This window comes from Oncorhynchus masou, chromosome 31, assembly GCF_036934945.1.
Source record: "Oncorhynchus masou masou isolate Uvic2021 chromosome 31, UVic_Omas_1.1, whole genome shotgun sequence".
NCBI lineage: Eukaryota > Metazoa > Chordata > Actinopteri > Salmoniformes > Salmonidae > Oncorhynchus > Oncorhynchus masou.
Window position 1 is genome coordinate 73,516,589 of NC_088242.1, and position 17,646 is coordinate 73,534,234.

Genomic DNA, 17,646 nt, shown 5'->3' on the forward strand with positions numbered 1-17,646 from the left:
ATTTGATAAAAGCTTTATGTGTAAGATTCAAAATCAGGTTTATTCAAGGCCTTATTTGCTGCTGTGCGGCTTTTCTGGTTTGTTGTCTTGAGCCAAATAGTTAGACTATGACCAATCAAAGCTAATATGCTGCTTGCCTATGGAAGCTTTGTTCCTGTGATTTAAGGAGCATGTTCCACTACTCCTTCATCCAACAAACAATATCTACCTTACTCTATGTGTATAAATCATACATTTTAGATTCTATATGCCTAACATTCATTGTGAAGGCAAACCTTTTTGGAGAATTTTCTGTTGTCCTCCATGAATTTCTCCTCTTTTGGTTTGAAGGTTTTGATGCCGGCTCTAACCTGAGAAAGATGTTACAAATTGTGAAAGACAAAGTGATTGTGTTAATTGTCAAAGAGCATGAGCTTGGCTAGAATCAGCCAGTGAGTTCTTACTGGGTTATAGTGGACCTCCATCACCAGTGAGATGGTCCCTTTGGCTGGACCCCTCAAGTTCTCATTCTTCAACCCTCGGGTGACCGGCTGTCCATTCTGAACCTGTAGCATTAGAAAATGCATGTCAATCAATTGCACCACATTAGTATTTACTGAAGATGCTCCTACCTCTCTGACCCATGACATGTTTTACAACTTGTCAATGTCAATGAATCCGGTCCTGTGTGGCTCAGTCGGTAGAGCATGGCGCTTGCAACGCCAAGCGTCGTGGGTTCGATTCCCGCTAGGGCCACCCATATGTAAAAGTAGTGGCCCCAGCCGACTTGTAAGTCGCTTTGGACAAAAGCGTCTGCTAAATGGGATATATTATTATTATTATTATTATTATAATGAATAAACTATTATGAATCAAAGGATCCCCAACTCACAGAGAGTAGTGGAATGGCCACTCTGCCCAAAAAGTCTGGGGCTTTGTCTCCGTCTTCATCAAAGACCTTCAGCTCCAACACATCATGGATGTCCTTTACTGGGCTGTCAACAGATAACTAGTTAGTCCAGATCTGAAGGAATACATTCATTTGCATTAATGTTTACAAAGTACACTTTAAGACCAAGGAAAAACACATGTACAATGTAAAGACTTTGTTCCACTCAGGGCTGAGTGTTTTGTAGATGGTGTGAGTCTGTAGCCTGCTGTTCCCCAGCTCCAGTACACAGAATGGATCACTTTTCCCTGCAAAGAAAGATCAAAGCTGTGTTACATTGTGTGTGCAAGTGTAAATGGACTCAGCCATAGAAAGTAACCAGTTCAAAGGGGAATGGTTAAAAGTGGAGTGATATATCACCATTGAGATCAGTTGATGTGAGATCTGTTGCATTGAACACCTTGACTTGAAGGAAGCCAACCTCCCTCACACCTTTGTGAGAGTTCTTCAAACTCTGCAAAGGTAAAATGATACCATCAGTCTTAGTTAAATGTATAAACGCAAGTTATTATTCTGCAAGTTAGTATAGATCGCTTTTGAAATGTATTTACTTGTCTGCTTGTACTTACTAATTCAAGCATGTAAAATGTCAAAAGTGACATGAATAAGTAGTAGTATTTCCCTAAAGATACTAACATATTTCTCCAGTATTTGGTCCCTCTCGTCTGGCTGTTCCAGGGGAGGTTTGTTAATGTCTGATATGGAGGCCTCACTGCAGGGGTTGAAGGTGGCCAGTAATATCAGCCTGCCTTTGCCTGGGTCCAGGGCTTGTGTGTAGAGCTGCTGTGTGTTTACTGGCAGCTTGGACAGGTCCACCTCAAACCTGCACACAAGACGGCATCAGCCTTCAACATCACGGCTGAACCATGTCCATTTAAAACAACAGTCAAGATAACAAACAATCAGACAATCAAGGCCATACTAACATTCCCCAGGATTCCTCACTCTTCCTGCCTCTCTTAACAAACACCTCCACATTTAGTGGCTCCAGCCAGTTCTCATACTTGTTGAAGTCAAACTTCTCCCTCCACCGAGGGTTGGCCTGAATGCACAGGTTCTGAGGGAGAGAGCGATAGAACATAGTGCTGATACAGTACTGTAGTGTGGGTGGGCACTGGAACACACACGGCCTGATGCAAAGCGGTGTCAGGTTTAATGCAGTGTCACAGTGAGCAGAGATTACATGACAGGTGGATTTAGTTTTCATTCAGTGCGACCAGGACGGGGCGGGGGAGAGGAGAGGAAAGGAGAGAAGGGGTTTTTGTGTGAGCGCTCCTCAGCCTCTTCTCTAGGATTGTAACTACTGACAGCATCCAGTTAGAATTAGCTTTGTTCAACAAACAAACAAGCCAAAACAAAACCATAGAGGTTTACAGAGAAATGACATGAGAACACAAGACTGGCACGCTGCAGAATCATCAGGAGGGAGGCCAATAAGTAGAGGTAGACGAGCAGGGCCTGCTGGGTATGCAAATCAAGTGAAGCATAGTGAAGCCCTCCACCTGAAGGGGAGCATGGTGCAGAGAGATACCCAGTCTAATAAGCTGCTCTGCCATGCTCCAGTGAGCCAAGGTGGAGGTAAAACACTGACACACACCTGCTGAGAGAAAGGGGGGGACAGAGAAAGGGAGAGACAGAGAAAGGGAGGGAGAGAGAAAGAAAGGGAGGGAGGGAGAGAGGGAGAGAAGGAGAGAAAGGGGAGTGGGAAGAAATTAGTAGCAGAAAGGAGGGTGGAGAAGCATGTGAAAATGGGAAGGGAAGAGACAAAAGGAAGGGAGGAGGCAAAATGACTAATAGATCGAGAAATAAGCTCACCTTGCTCTTGTACTTCTGCTCTCCCAGTCTGTAACGCACATAGACGTCCCCCTGGCCGTATTCAGGCATGTCCTGTCCCTCTAACAGGGTAATACCAAACACGCCACTCCACAGCTGGCTCATATTGGTGGCCTCAGCTGAACCCTGGGTCTGGTCCTTATCCTGGGTCTGGTCCCCCTTCTGGTTCTGGCCTCCCTGGGAGACACAAACATGGACACACAGCTGCATTAGGACACCCTCCATGACAAAAACCTCTGAGTGGCTACCCCACTATTCACCGGTGCCTCAAGTCTGGCACCTCATCTGCATGGACTGCATGGGCTACAGCCTCTTTCTGTTTGAGCACATTAGCCTTTCTCCAGTGAATGTAGCAGAGCCACGTCAGTGGGGAGAGGAGAGGTTCCTGGAGAGAGGGGGGTGTCAGTGAGCAGAGCCGCCAGATGTCCCTGGCTGTGACAGTCCCACTCATCACAGACCTAGAGACAGAGTGTGGGGAGGCAGGACACTTGGCATACTGCACAGGAGACAGCCGGCCGCAGTGAGTAATGATGCAAACCAACCACACAGCCCTCTCATCAGCAAATTATGCATGGATGTACATAAAGCCTGGCAATGACATATACAGCATTGTACACATTGGTCTATTCCTCACTAAATCTCAATTATCCAATCAAATCTCTAAAATCAGCAAGAAGGGTATGAGAGCAACAAGATGTCCAGGATATCAGAACACAGAGACATCAAGGACAGCCTTTCCCAAATCTAACCGTCCTTCCGGGCCACAGGGGAAGACGGGAGGATCTATTTAACATCAAAAGGAGATTGTCTACTGGCCTATCAGGAGATTAAACTGTGGCAGATGTTGCGACTGAATAGGCGTGAGAATAAACCCACAATCACCATAATGAGAGAAGCGTCAGTCTAAAAAACAAAACAATTTAACTGCCTTCAATTTCATCCTAAATCACAATGCTTAAAAAGAGATAGATCTGAGGCTCTACAGAGTGGGAGAAACAGGCCTTGATACGCATCTATGTGTTCAAAGTTCCCTTGAGCCTGTGCAGTGATAGGCCATCTCTTTCAAAACAAACAGCAGAGAGAGAGGGGATGTGTGGGGCTGACCGTAATTAAAGAACAGGACTGTAATCTGCTCCGACCTCTTTGATACTCTGTCTCCCTCTGCTGCCCTGGCCGGCACGGCTTCAAAAGGCCCAGCCCAGCCCCAGCTATGGCCCCCCTGCCACCCCGTCCCTCCCCTCCTCTCCGGGGTCACTGCCCACACCGTCACCCAGGGGCCAGGCCTCTGGGGATCAAAGCCTGTACGTCTCAGGGACTTGTATTAACATGGAATACCACGGCACAGTGCTGCTCGGCCCTATAAATAACCCTCATCTCCTCTCTAAAGAGGAGGAACACAGCGGAGTGGAGGAGCGACATGAAGCAGGGCCCGCCAAGTGTTTATCTTGGACACATTTCTATCTCAGCGGCCAACAAAACAATTCCACTTAACTGTAAGTGGCCCCTAAAGAGAGTCTATTCCTGGTCCTTAAAGGGGTCTGCGATTGCTTCCATATGCTAGGACAGCATGGGGACGAGCAGGATGGGCTCAGACCTACATCCATTTGGCTGATAACTCGGCTCTGTCCATCCACAGCTGTGATATTACATCCTAACATCTGGGTTATTGCCCACTATGCCTGGGAATTATCAGCATCACGAATCTTCGGCATCTCATACTGGCAACGTGCCTCAAACAGCAGAGCCCCCGCTCTCCCACATAGCCCCTTCCAGACAGAAACACTATCACACAACGCACAGGGACAGAGTTTTACTGTGGCATTTTCTATTCACTGTCTCTGTGGTAGTTGTACTGAACAGGAGTGGGGAGTAGCACTGGGAGATGAAGAATGATTAAGAGCTTAGTGCTCAGTCCCAGACACCAGGATAGGTGTCAAATGGAACAGGTTTTTATATTTATATTTATAAAAAATATTAATTCAATCGTGTCACAAAATTAACATAGTCATACTGCTCCAGACAAATCTTGGCACTGCCGTCTGCCTCTGCAGAAGTCTACATTTGTACCATCATTTGAGCAGAGGAACATCGGGAGAGTCGGATCACACATTTCTGTCTCTTTGTCTGTTCATGTGTCCATCTGCAGAGCATACAATGTGTCTATGAAATGGGTTTTATTTCTTATCTATTTAACATCAAATGGAGATCGTCTACTGGCCTATCAGGAGATTAAACTGTGGCAGATGTAGCGACTGAATAGGTGTGAGAATAAACCCACAATCACCGTAATGAGAGAAGCGTCAGTCTAAAAAACAAAACACTTTAACTGCCTCCAATTTCAGCCTAAATCGCAATGCTTCAAAAGAGATAGATCTGTATATTAAACCCCAAAGAGGTTCTACTCCTAAGTGAGCTTATTTAACATGTAAATATGAAGTTAAAATGTTTAGATCATTCTAATGTATGGTTTAGTCTGACATTGTAAACACAATACAATTCCAAAATTGACAAGGAAGTTAACCCCATTAACTAAGAAATACATTATTTCACACAATTAAGATTGAAAACACAAAAACACAAATCCTAGGACTTGACTTCATTCTTTGTCATGATCATCGTTTATAATGCAGTGATATACTGCCCCCTGCTGCTGGAAATTAGGCACAATATCAGCCATATTTGGATTTGAGGAGTATACTGTTAGTATAACTTGTATTGTGAATATCTATTCTAGCAATAGACACATTGCCAGATATTGGCATAGAACACTTTTTAGAATTACATTTACACAACAAAAATACGCAAGTAGAAAATGTCCTACCCTAAATCGTCTTCTATTTTTCTGGTGCCGTTTCTGTAATCGAGATAAACATTTACGGACAAACGTGAAAATATTGAGATTGAAAATCTGAGATGCAACATTATTTAGACTCCAGTCAAAAGTGGCTTACTGGTTTTTTGAGCGTAGCATCTCTGAAAGTTAGGCATGTGTCAATGACGATGACGCCCATGTCATCCTCCAGACTGCTGGGGTCCTCCAGACTTAGCACCATCTCACTGGTTCTGGACAAAGAGAGAGATACAGACACATACAATCATTTACCAGATTGAGTCTACACAAGACGTTCTGCAGTTTACTAGATGATATACAGGCTGAGTGATTAGTAGTGTGTGTATTACTCACTTGTCTAATTCAAGGTTTTTGATCACAATTGTACTGGAACCCATGAATTCATCAGTGGTACGGTCCTTATCATAGACCTACAGCAATTAGAAACACCATACTCGGAATAAAATATGTTTTTTTGTATGTCAATCAGGCTTTGGCACAATTAACTCTTATTGTATGCCAGTTGTGTATCCTATACAGGCCATAGCTATGACACTTTTAAGACAATATAAATACATTGTCGTTCATGTGCAGGTGTTACTTAGACAACGAAAGTCAAAACAACAGATTAATGGGATACTCACCCTCACGTCGACAACCTGCTCCCAATCCTGCAGGGGGAAAGAGAAGGACTCACTCCATTTTGGATTCAGGTTCTTATACACAACTTTGCTTTTGTAAAACGTCTTTCCTTCCAGTTTGAACTTGACATAAGGATCACTTGTACCTAGAGAAAATTAAGGAAAATGGAATGTTCAGATAATAGCAGATAAAAACCATTATAAGATCACAACATTATCAACAAAATCAATCATGACACAAAATCATACTTGCTAAGGGTTGAGTATCACAATTTACAAAAATGGTATAAAAAAGATATCACATATATATATATATATATATATATATATATATATATATATGACAATATATATATATATATATATATATATATATATATGACAATATATATCCACACCCTTCCCCCAGCTAGAAAATCAAAGAGCGGTTGTGTGAGAAACTGAGATATGCAGGGAGGAGGTGCACCCCACATTTATTTCAGAAAACAGAGGGATGTAGCTGTTTAATTGTGAAAGAGTAGAAACTCTCGCCAGCATGAGAGAACCAGTAAATAAAGTCCAGCAACCAGGAGCAACCGGTGTTAATCTCCCAAGCCTGTTAAGAAAGTCTGCCTGGTGGTGGGGTGGGGGGACGGGGTGTCTTTGTTTCAGCCATTGCATGCAGATTGGCTGAAAAATGAAAGCCAGTCCCATACCTTCATTTGTATGGAGGAATAAAGGGGTGCTTGAGAGAGCCTGCAGGGAGGCTTGAATCACATGACAAAGCCCTGCGGGGATGGGCTGTCAGGCCTGTCAGCTCCCCACTCCAAATGAACATCTCCCAAAGGCAGGCAGGACCCACAGCAGCTCCACCCTGCCAGTCTGTGACAGGGAAACCTCCAGGCAACTTGACAGGAGGAGAATGTGGCAGCCAGTGAGAAGAAAAGCTCTGGCATGACTGAGAACGGTGACGGTGGAAATTAACGGTGAAAAGGGAGAACAAAAAAATAGAAGTGGGGGCTGGTGGCAAGGGTCCTTTTAGAATATGTAATGACAGTGGATGTTGTTGGTGGGTCTCTGGCACCATGTTGATTGTTGGGAAAACGCTGAAGAGGCAGCGGGCGTGTGGGGATTGCATCATCATCATGGTGACATCCTGTCAGGAAAAGTAAGGTCTCAACTAGCAGGGAGCTGTGGCTCGAGACATCAAGGCCAGGGAAGCCATGGCCACAGTTACACAGGAAACCTCAGCACAAGCGGAGGGCTACATAATTCTATCCTCCTGATTCCTGCTTACAAGCAAAAACTAAAGCAGCAAGGACCAGTGACTCGCTTAATACGGAAGTGGTCAGATAATGCAGATGTTAAGCAGATGCTAAGCTGGTCTGTTTTGCTAGCAGAGACTGGAATATGTTCCGGGACTCATCCGATGGCATTCAGGAGTATGCCACATCAGTTACTGGCTTCATCAATAAGTGCATCGATGACGTTATCCCCATAGTAACCGTACGTACCCCAACCAGAAGCCATAGATTACAGGCAACATCTGCACTGAGCTAAAGGGTAGAGCTGCCGCTTTCAAGGAATGGGACTCTAACCTGGACACTTAAAAGAAATCCCGCTATGCCCTCAAACGAACCATCAAACAGGCAACGCCTAAATACAGGACTAAGATTGAATCCTACTACAGCGGCTCCGATGCTCGCGAGGCCCAGCCGCGAGCTGTCCAGTGACAAGCCTACCAGACAAGCTAAATTACTTCTATGCATGCTTCGAGGCAAGCAACACTGAAGCATATGCATGAGAGCCCCAGCTGTTCCAGATGACTGTGTGACCATGCTAGCCACAGTCAATGTGAGCAAGACCTTTAAACAGGTTAACATTCACAAAACTGAAGGGCCAGACGGATTACCAGGACGTGTACTCCAAGCATGCGCTGACCCACTGGCAAGAAAATTACATTTTCAACCTGTCCCTTGCCGAGCCTGTAATACCTAAATGTTTCAAGCAGCCCACCATAGTCTCTGTGCCCAAGAACCTGCCTAAATTACTACCCACCCATAGCAATCACATCTGTAGCCATGAAGTGCTTTGAGAGGCTGGTCATGGCTCACATCAACACCATCATCCCACTCCAATTTGCATACCGCCCCAACAGATCCACAGAAGAAGGAGAATGATGGAGTGCTGCATCAGTGCTGCATCAGCCTCCACAATCACCCGACCTCAACCCAATTGAGATGGTTTGGAATGTGTTGGACCGCAGAGCAAAGGAAAAGCAGCTAACAAGTGCTCAGCATATGTGGGAACTCTTTCAATACTGTTGGAAAAGCATTCCTCATGAAGCTGGTTGAGAGAATGCCAAGAGTGTACAAAGCTGTCATCAAGGCAAAGGGTGGCTACTTTGAAGAATTTAAAATACAAAATATATTTAGATTTGTTACTACAGGATTCCATGTGTGCAATTTCATATTGTGATGTCTTCACTATTATTCTACAATGTAGAAAATAGTAAAACATTAAGAAAAATCCTTGACTGAGTAGGTGTGTCCAAAATGTTGACTGGTACTGTACATATTACCTCAATTACCTCAACAAAACTGTACCCCTGCACATTGACTCCGTACCGGTACCTCCTGTATATAGCCTCGTTATTGTTATTGTTGCCCTTTTATTTTTCACTTAAATTTATTTAGTAAATATTTCTCTTTTTCTTATTATTCTTAAAAGTGCATTGTTGATTAAGGGCTTGTAAGTAAGCATTTCATGGTAAGGTCTACTACACCTGTCGTATCAGTGCAGCAGGTAGCCTAGTGGTTAGAGTGTTACACTAGTAACCTAAAAGGTTGCAAGATCAAATCCCTGCGCTGACAAGGTAAAAATCTGTCATTCTGCCCCTGAACAAGGCAGTTAACCCACTGTTCCTAGGCTGTCACTGAAAATAAGAAATAGTTCTTAACTGACTTCTATAGTTAAAAAAAAAGAAAATGTATGCATTTGACAAATACCATATGAAAAGGCCTACATATTGCAGAGATGGTTGATGAGGTGAAACTTCAGATTGGAGATCTAAGAAGGTTTTATTGAAATGCAGCCAAAAACATCCAACAAACAAAATGTTGCAGTGATGTTAGTTTTCAATTGCAGAGGAGAAATGAATGAAGGCCACGTGTTACTTTCAAACAGCAATTCAGTCTATTGACACTTGAGGTTGCTGCTTCCCCAGACAAAATCCCTTTGCATCCCTACAAGTCCACAATGACAATTGACAGAGGACTGAGGAAATGTTTAAAAAAATGGAGGTATACATTTGAGTTGTATGTTGGAGGTGAGATTAGATGATTCAAATTCAGAAAATGTTATGTCTAACAATCAATAATTTTTGGGATCCAGACGCCAAACAATCAGTTAGTATTCCACAGTCGTTGAGTATAATTCAGGGATGGGCCACTTTGATGGGGCCGGCCCTAGCCTTTTGGGGGCCCTAAAGGCCACTACACACTTCACGCAAACAGAGCGACGGAGTGTCATATATGTTCCGTTCCAAGATTTGAGCCAAACAAAAGTATATAGAACTACATGTGAAAACTACGCTCTGTCGTGTAGGGCCCTTAAGTGTGTATGTGTGTAGGGCCCTTAAGCGAGATTTGGTTGGGGGGCTCCCCCACCTTAAAGGCAAAACATTTTACTGGCCCCTGTCTTTGCGCCAGAGAGAAAAGTTTATGTTTTAAAGTTAATTACCTGCAATTTTACAAATGTTTGCCATGGGGCAGAGAGAATTGAGCAATTGTATAACACATTTCATGCAATTCCACAAATTCTGCCATGGGACAGATGTTTATTTATCCAGTTAATGTCCTGAAATTCAATCCATTTTGCCATGGGGTGCAGAGAAATGTTTTTGAACTTCTTAGGATGTATTTTAGGAAATCTCCAGCAGGTGGCAGTTTGTCATTGATGGCAGGAAAATAGTTTGCCAGCAGCTGCAAAACATTGCATGCACTCTCCAACTGACTTAACAATTTAGCCTCTAAAATTTGCATTGGTTATTAAAACCACATAATTTGTTTCTCCACACACGTTTGCCTACATAGAAACCGCCACAGTGCTTCGCAATGTATTCAGCCCACCACTAGGAATACTGTGGTGGAGCTTGGCTGGCAAAATAAACTTCTGCATTATATGAAGATAATCCATATTTTCCAGTGACAGAAACCTATCTAAGATACCAGGCCCATGTAACCTCTAGTGTAGCTGCTAATATGGAGTGGAGCAGGATGTGCTTCCATAAGGAAAGGCTCCCAGGTGTGTTTTGGAGACAGAGACCAAATCTGGTCTGACTGCATGCCTTTCTGGTGTCTCCCTGCTCTTCACCGACAACATTTAACAGGGACCTTCACTTGTAAACAGTAGCATTGATCAAAAGCATTGTCATTAGGCCTACACATACTGTAGACCACACCATTTCCCCCTGTTTGACTTCTGTGTGTATGAGACACACCCTGAAAGTCAGGGCGGGATTAATGTTGAGTGAAAGTGGAACACAGTTTCTATTGGAAATTACCATAGTAAAGCAAACAATTTGAGGGACAGTTTCACCAAATATACACTACTGTTCAAAAGTTTGGGGTAACTTAGAAGGTTGTTAAAATAACATCAAATTGATCAGAAATAAAGTGTAGACATTGTTAATGTTGTAAATGAATATTGTAGCTGGAAACAACTGATTTCTAATGGAATATCTACATAGGAGTAAAGAGGCCCATTAATTGATCATTAGAAAACCTTTTTGCAATTATGTTAGCACAGCTGAAAACTGTTGTTCTAATTAAAGAAGCAATAAAACTCGCCTTTTTGTTGAATATCTGGAGTTGAGTATCTGGGGCATCAGCATTTGTGAGTTCGATTACAGGCTCAAAATGGCCAGAAGCAAAAACTTTCTTCTGAAACTCATCAGTCTATTCTTGTTTGGAGAAATTAAGGCTATTCCATGCGAGAAATTTCCAAGAAACTGAAGATCTCGTACAACGCGGTGTACAACTCCCTTCACAGAACAGCGCAAACTGGCTCTAACCAGAATAGAAAGAGGAGTGGGAGGCCCCAGTGCACAACTGAGCAAGACGACAAGTGCATTAGAGTGTCTAGTTTGAGAAACATATGGCTCACAAGTCCTCTGTACACCTATGTAGATATTCCATTAAAAACTCTGGAGTTTCCAGCTACAATATTCATTAATATTCATATTTAATACACATAATATTCAACATTAACAATGGGGCGGCAGTGTAGTCTAGTGGTTAGTGCATTGGACTAGTAACCAAAAGGTTGTAAGTGCAAATCACCGAGCTGACAAGGTACAAAATCTGTCGTTCTTCCCCTGAACAGGCAGTTAACCCACTGTTCCTAGGCGGTCATTGAAAATAAGAATTTGTTCGTAACTGACTTGGCTAGTAAAATAAAGGTTAAAAAAAAATGTCTACACTATTTCTGATCAATTTTATGGTCTTTTAAATGGACAAAAATATGCTTTTCTATCAAAAACAAGGACATTTCTAACGGTAGTGTATAATCTCAATTGCTCTGCTTCAGTTTGTCTAAAACAGTGAAAATATACTGTTTAGGGCAGCTATTGTGATATGAACATATGTCTTTACGCAGGTGAAAATAACGATGAACAAGAACAGCATGCTGTAATCACTGTCAAAAATACATTCGACACAGGTAGGTGCCCTTTGTACAGTATTTGCTTCCACAATAGTTTTTTAAGTTCAGCAAAGTAAATATGATTAACTGCTTTTTCATCATCTGACTCAGCATAATATACTCCTCCTCAAATTGTAAGTATGTACAGTTGAAGTCGAAGTTTACATACACTTATGTTGGAGTCATTAAAACTTGTTTACAGACAGATTATTTCACTTATAATTCACTGTATCACAATTCCAGTCGATCAGAAGTTTAAATACACTAAGTTGACTGTGCCTTTAAACAGCTTGGAAAATTCCAGAAAATTATGTCATGGCTTTAGAAGCTTCTGATAGGCTAATTGACATCATTTGAGCCAATTGGATGTGTAGCTGTGGATGTATTTCAAGGCCTACCTTCAAACTCAGTGCCTCTGCTTGACACCATGGGAAAATCAAAAGAAATCAGCCAACACCTCAGAAAAAATTGTAAACCTCCACAAAGTCTGGTTCATCATTGGGAGCAATTTCCAAATGCCTGAAGGTGCCACGTTCATGTGTACAAATAATAGTACACAAGTATAAACACCATGGAACCACGCAGCCATCATTCAGCTTGGGAAGGAGACGCGTTCTGTCTCCTAGAGATTAACGTACTTTGGTGTGAAAAGTGCAAATCAATCCCAGAACAACAGCAAAGGACCTTGTGAAGATGCTGGAGGAACAGGTACAAAAGTATCTATATCCACAGTAAAACGAGTCTTATATGGACATAACCTGAAAGGCCACTCAGCAAGGATGAAGCCACTGTTGCAAAACCACCATAAAAAGCCAGACTACAGTTTGCAACTGCACATGGGAACAAAGATCGTACTTTTTGGAGCAATGTCCTCTGGTCTGATGAAACAATGGCCATAAAGACCATCACTATGTTTGGAGGAAAAGGGAGAGGCTTGCAAGCCGAAGAATACCATCCCAACTGTGAAGCACGGGGGTGGCAGCATCATATTGTGGGGGTGCTTTGCTGCAGGAGTGACTGGTGTACTTCACAAAATAGATGGCATCATGAGGGAAGAAAAATTGTGTGACTATATTGAAGCAACATCTCAAGACATCCGTCAGGAAGTTAGAGCTTGGTCGCAAATGGGTCTTCCAAATGGACAATGACCCCAAGCATACTTCCAAAGTTGTGGCAAAATGGCTTAAGGACAAGAAAGTCACGTTATTGGAGTGGCCAACACAAAGCCCTGACCTCAATCCTATAGAACATTTGTGGGCAGAACTGAAAAAGCGTGTGCGAGGAAGGAGGCCTACAAACCTGACTCAGTTACAGCAACTCTGTTTGGAGGCATTGGCTAAAATTCACCCAACTTATTGTGGGAAGCTTGTGGAAGGCTACCTGAAACTTTGACCCAAGTTAAACAATTTAAAGGCTACCAAATACTAGTTGAGTGTATGTAAACTTCTGACCTACTGGGAATGTGATGAAAGAAAGAAATCATTCTCTTCTATTATTCTGACATTTCGCATTCTTAAAACAAAGTGGTGATCCTAACTGACCTAAGACAGAAAATGTTTACTAGGATTAAATGTCAGGGATTGTGAACAACTGAGTTTAAATGTATTTGGCTAAGGTGTATGTAAACTTCTGACTTCAACTGTATATATCAATATATCCAGCATGTCTCAGAGATTACATTCATCCATTGATAGACCTCCAGAAGTTCCAGGTACTTTCCTTCCACTTACCGTTACGGTCTCTGATGACCAGGTTCCTGCCCTCCTTCAGGTTGACAGTGAGGAGGTACTTCTGAATAGGACCAGGTTGGCTCCCTGCTGCCATAGCCTGTCAATGAAAGGAATCACATTAATATGATGCTCTATAGTCTACAGCCTTAGTGTTGTCCATTATCATTAACAGGGTCTGAATGTCCAAGTCTAGTACTCACATTGTTGCCTGCTTGATCCTGCAAGTGCTGGGCATAGAAGTCATTGTGCTCGTTGGGTAACTACGGGAGAAAGAATGTAAGCATATCAAAAAGACATCTACAAAGTATGGAACAAAGTTACATGTTATAATGTTTGGTTGTCATTCTTGACCAACGTTGAACTATAATTGTGACTGCAACTAGTTAGATCAGCAAGTTTCCGGCCATGCATAGCAAACATCAATTAGACAGATCCACAGATAATACCTTAGAAGTGACTTTCGGGCTACACAAAAGCTTCAAAAAAATGTTTGCTTCTATTTGACATCATATCGGGCTCCCGAGTGGCACAGCGGTCTAAGGCACTGCATCTCAGTGCTAGAGGTGTTACTACAGTCCCTGGTTCGAATCCAGGCTGACCGTGATTGGGAGTCACATAGTGCGGCACACAATTGACCCAGCGTCGTCCGGGTTTGACCTGGGTAGGCTGTCATTGTAAATAAGAATTGGTTCTTGACTGACTTGCCTAGTTAAATAAAGGTTACATTTCTGACAAAGAACCACTGAAGCATTATCTTAAGCACAATCCATGACTTTACGCAATTCTATTGTAACAGATCTAGAGACTGATCATAGAAAACCTTGAGGCAGAGAGCAGGCTTAACAGCTCAAGAGTGTGAAAAACCAGTCCACATTATTTGAATGTGAAAAGAGAGCTTGCAAATGTTCATGCTAATGAGACCACAGTGAAAATACACTACGTCAAACATACTGTCTTATGGTCACTAAAGTATCCTGTGTTACTGTGACATACTGTAGATACATTTATTTTATATGAAAATGTGTGTGAAAACTGTATTTTAGTCCATATTTTGACTTTACACTGTGTGCACTAGGCCTATAACTATATCTGTGGAGGGTATGATAAAGTTACATTTACATTTACATTTAAGTCATTTAGCAGACGCTCTTATCCAGAGCGACTTTCAATATTAGTGTGTCATCTGACCTCAATGTCTTCCTGAAGCTCACTGCAGAAGATGTCTCTGATGTCTGTGGATACGGGGGGCTCTGGCATATCCAGGTCCTCAGAGTCAGTGGGCCAGAACATGTAGGGTTCTTTCTCTAATGGGGTTCCACACGCAGAACCGTCCATACTGTCAACAGGGGTGCCCATCCTCTCCACCCTGTTCACTGGCAGAGACCATCTATCTGGAGGGATGTTCAATCTATCCTGTGGATTTGGAGGAAAAGACCATTTCACTTCTGCTGGTTGTTTCCCTCCCTCACTGGAAGCAGACAGTTTCTCTGTAACTAGGTTTGTTTGGTCAGAGACAGAAGAAACAAATCTTTCAGCAGATGTACTCACTCGGTCCCTAGCGGCCACTCTGTCTTCAGAGAAGAGCAATCTTTCTGTAGAAACATTAATTCCCTCCACTGATGAAGTCAATGTTGTTGTGCACACATGTATATTTGGAGCATTTGATTTTGGGGTAGGTACGGGTGAGTTCCCTCTGTCCGCTGGTATTTTTACTCTTTCTGCTGAAGTAGAAGAAGCAGAAGAAGTTGATCTCTCTGCAGGTGTGTTCCATTTGTCTGATGGCATGTGGATTCTGCCCATAAAGGTTGCCATGTCCTCCTCTTCTGATTCATCATAGAGAGTTTGTGTCTCCACAGGTGCACTCATTCTAGAAACAGACACATTCATGTTATCTTTGAAAGCCAAATCATACACAGTCTTTCTACCTGAGGGGCCTGCATCAGTTGCAGTCAGCCCGTCCATGAATAGAGAGACTGAGATAAAAGAGGTGTTATCACTTGAACCTGAGGAGCTACCAAATAAGATGGCGTCCGAGGCTGTGGGGAATGCACTTTCTACTGCAGAGGATTCAGCTTCCTGAACAAACCTCAGGTCCGGCACTGACATACTGCGTCTATAATGCAGGGGCTTGGGCTTTTTGTCATCCAGCTTCCCCGGGGCTGTCTTCTTCTTTATGTTGTTAAACTGGGTCTTGGTCTTCTCACGCAGGTTCTCCCAGACACTTTTCTTCTTGGGGCCCATGCTGAGTCATGCAGAGCACAGGCTACACCCTTTCACACAGAGTATGCAAAGACAAGATAAAATGACAGCATTATTGGTTCATCCTTGACAGTATATTGACCCACCCGTTGGTCAATTTAAGTAATATAATAGCAAAAATCCCCATCAAAATCCATCAGTTTAAGCTAGAAATATTTTTTGCATGGACTGTGTTTCAATCCACCGCATCCACATATGTCAGCCTTCCGCATCTGTGGTGGAAGATGGCCGAGCTACAGCGATGTTTGTCAGACCATGAGACATCCGGTAATTCAGTTTTCTCATGAAAACATATGTATTGTCCGAATGGTCTGGGCTACACTGTGAAAAGGGGAGATTCTCACGATGGTTTTCTCCATTTTGCTTTACGACCCCCACAAGTGTCACGGGAGTCGTCTGAAGGTAACCCATACAAATTAATGGAAGTATAGAGATAGTTTATGGCGACAAAAATAAGGGGTTAAATATGTGTAAATATATATATTTCCTGGGCTTTATTATATGTCCTAGATATAGGAGAGACACTTCAAAACATTATTCCTTGTGATTAATTTTCTAACGGTCTTTTTTGACATTTATGAATGTGTTATTGAATGTGTTTCTATGGGCTATAGTTGTAAAGACCAAATGCTAGATTTTGTCAAATCATTTTGAAATATATATATGTTTTAACTTAAAGCGGTCCTAAAATGCAAAATCAAATAGAATCATGGTATGACCATCTTAAGACAATTCCATATGTTAGCTTAGTGTGTATGCACATTTCTGGGTTCTCATCAAAGAAATGTCATTCATAGCGTATCCTATAGAGATTGTTAAAGGCCCAGTGCAGTCAAAATTCAGTTTTTTGTATCCTACTGTACAACTGTTCATGAAACGAACACTGTAAAAGTGTGAAACAATTTGATCATTGTCTTTTCCTGATAGTTGCTGGTTGAAAATACAATCTACATAGGACCTTCTAATCAGCAGGTTTTGCAAGAGTGGACTTTCGGCTAGCCGGGTGACATCACCACGCGGTAAATAAGTTAATAGACCAATAACAAAGTAAGTTCCAAACCTCTCTGCCAATAACAGCTAGTTTTCAGGTTTCCCCTCCCCACTCAGATCACTCCTAGCAAAACTCTGGCTTGATAAATTATTTTTTGCTTTTGTTTCTTTTTTACAATTTTAATGAAAAGCTGTACAGGAATGTACTTGATACTCAGAGAAATAATTTGATATTTATATAAAACCGGCTGCATTGGGTCTTTAACAAATTATCATCGAATTACATAATTAAATATGAAAAACATCCACATACCTGTTTAGACAGTACACCGCTCCTTCACGACCTTACAGAAAGGAAATATAAATATGTTCCAAGTATGTTGTTTGAAACTTCCAGAGAGTTAGTGAGTTGACAGTCATCAGACAACAGTATGGTGAAAATGAGGAAGTCACTTGTGAAGGAACTTATAAATACATGCTCTTGCTTCAAGACAGGTTTGACAATTGGTGGAGAGAAACAACAACGCCAAACAGGCCACACCAGTTCCACCCTTTTAAAGTTCATGGCCCAACCAGGTGAGTTTCATCACAAGGTAATGCTTCCTGTCCACCAACAGCAGGTTTAAGTGGTGAACAGGCTTCTATGTCTTTACTTACCCCATTCATAGATGCAAACTACCTTTAGCACATATCGATGAAGGTATCTTCTTACCGGGGAATTTTTGTGAAGAGCTCTGACAGTCGGTCTGAGTG

General features: G+C 42.3%; 1 protein-coding gene across 3 annotated transcripts in view; it reads right to left on the reverse strand.

The window, feature by feature from the left end:
• Positions 1-17,380, reverse strand: part of LOC135524401 (multiple C2 and transmembrane domain-containing protein 2-like) — a 42,598-nt gene extending 25,218 nt beyond the window's left edge. Inside the window, exons 1-18 of one of the 3 annotated variants that reach the window (XM_064951901.1) lie at positions 17,207-17,377; positions 15,731-15,914; positions 15,193-15,511; positions 14,833-15,057; positions 13,845-13,904; positions 13,645-13,741; positions 6,236-6,378; positions 5,946-6,022; positions 5,713-5,824; positions 5,583-5,615; positions 2,744-2,938; positions 1,855-1,985; positions 1,565-1,751; positions 1,289-1,382; positions 1,074-1,176; positions 872-974; positions 444-545; positions 276-350 (exon numbers count right to left, since the gene is read on the reverse strand). In XM_064951901.1, coding sequence (XP_064807973.1) covers positions 276-350; positions 444-545; positions 872-974; positions 1,074-1,176; positions 1,289-1,382; positions 1,565-1,751; positions 1,855-1,985; positions 2,744-2,938; positions 5,583-5,615; positions 5,713-5,824; positions 5,946-6,022; positions 6,236-6,378; positions 13,645-13,741; positions 13,845-13,904; positions 14,833-15,057; positions 15,193-15,511; positions 15,731-15,885 — 2,211 coding nt within the window. In that variant the 5' untranslated portion in view covers positions 15,886-15,914; positions 17,207-17,377. Of the gene's footprint in view, positions 1-275; positions 351-443; positions 546-871; positions 975-1,073; positions 1,177-1,288; positions 1,383-1,564; positions 1,752-1,854; positions 1,986-2,743; positions 2,939-5,582; positions 5,616-5,712; positions 5,825-5,945; positions 6,023-6,235; positions 6,379-13,644; positions 13,742-13,844; positions 13,905-14,832; positions 15,058-15,192; positions 15,512-15,730; positions 15,915-17,206 lie in introns of all 3 variants that reach the window. The other 2 variants (XM_064951903.1, XM_064951902.1) reach the window with 2 other exon arrangements.
• Positions 17,381-17,646: the final 266 nt, after the last annotated feature.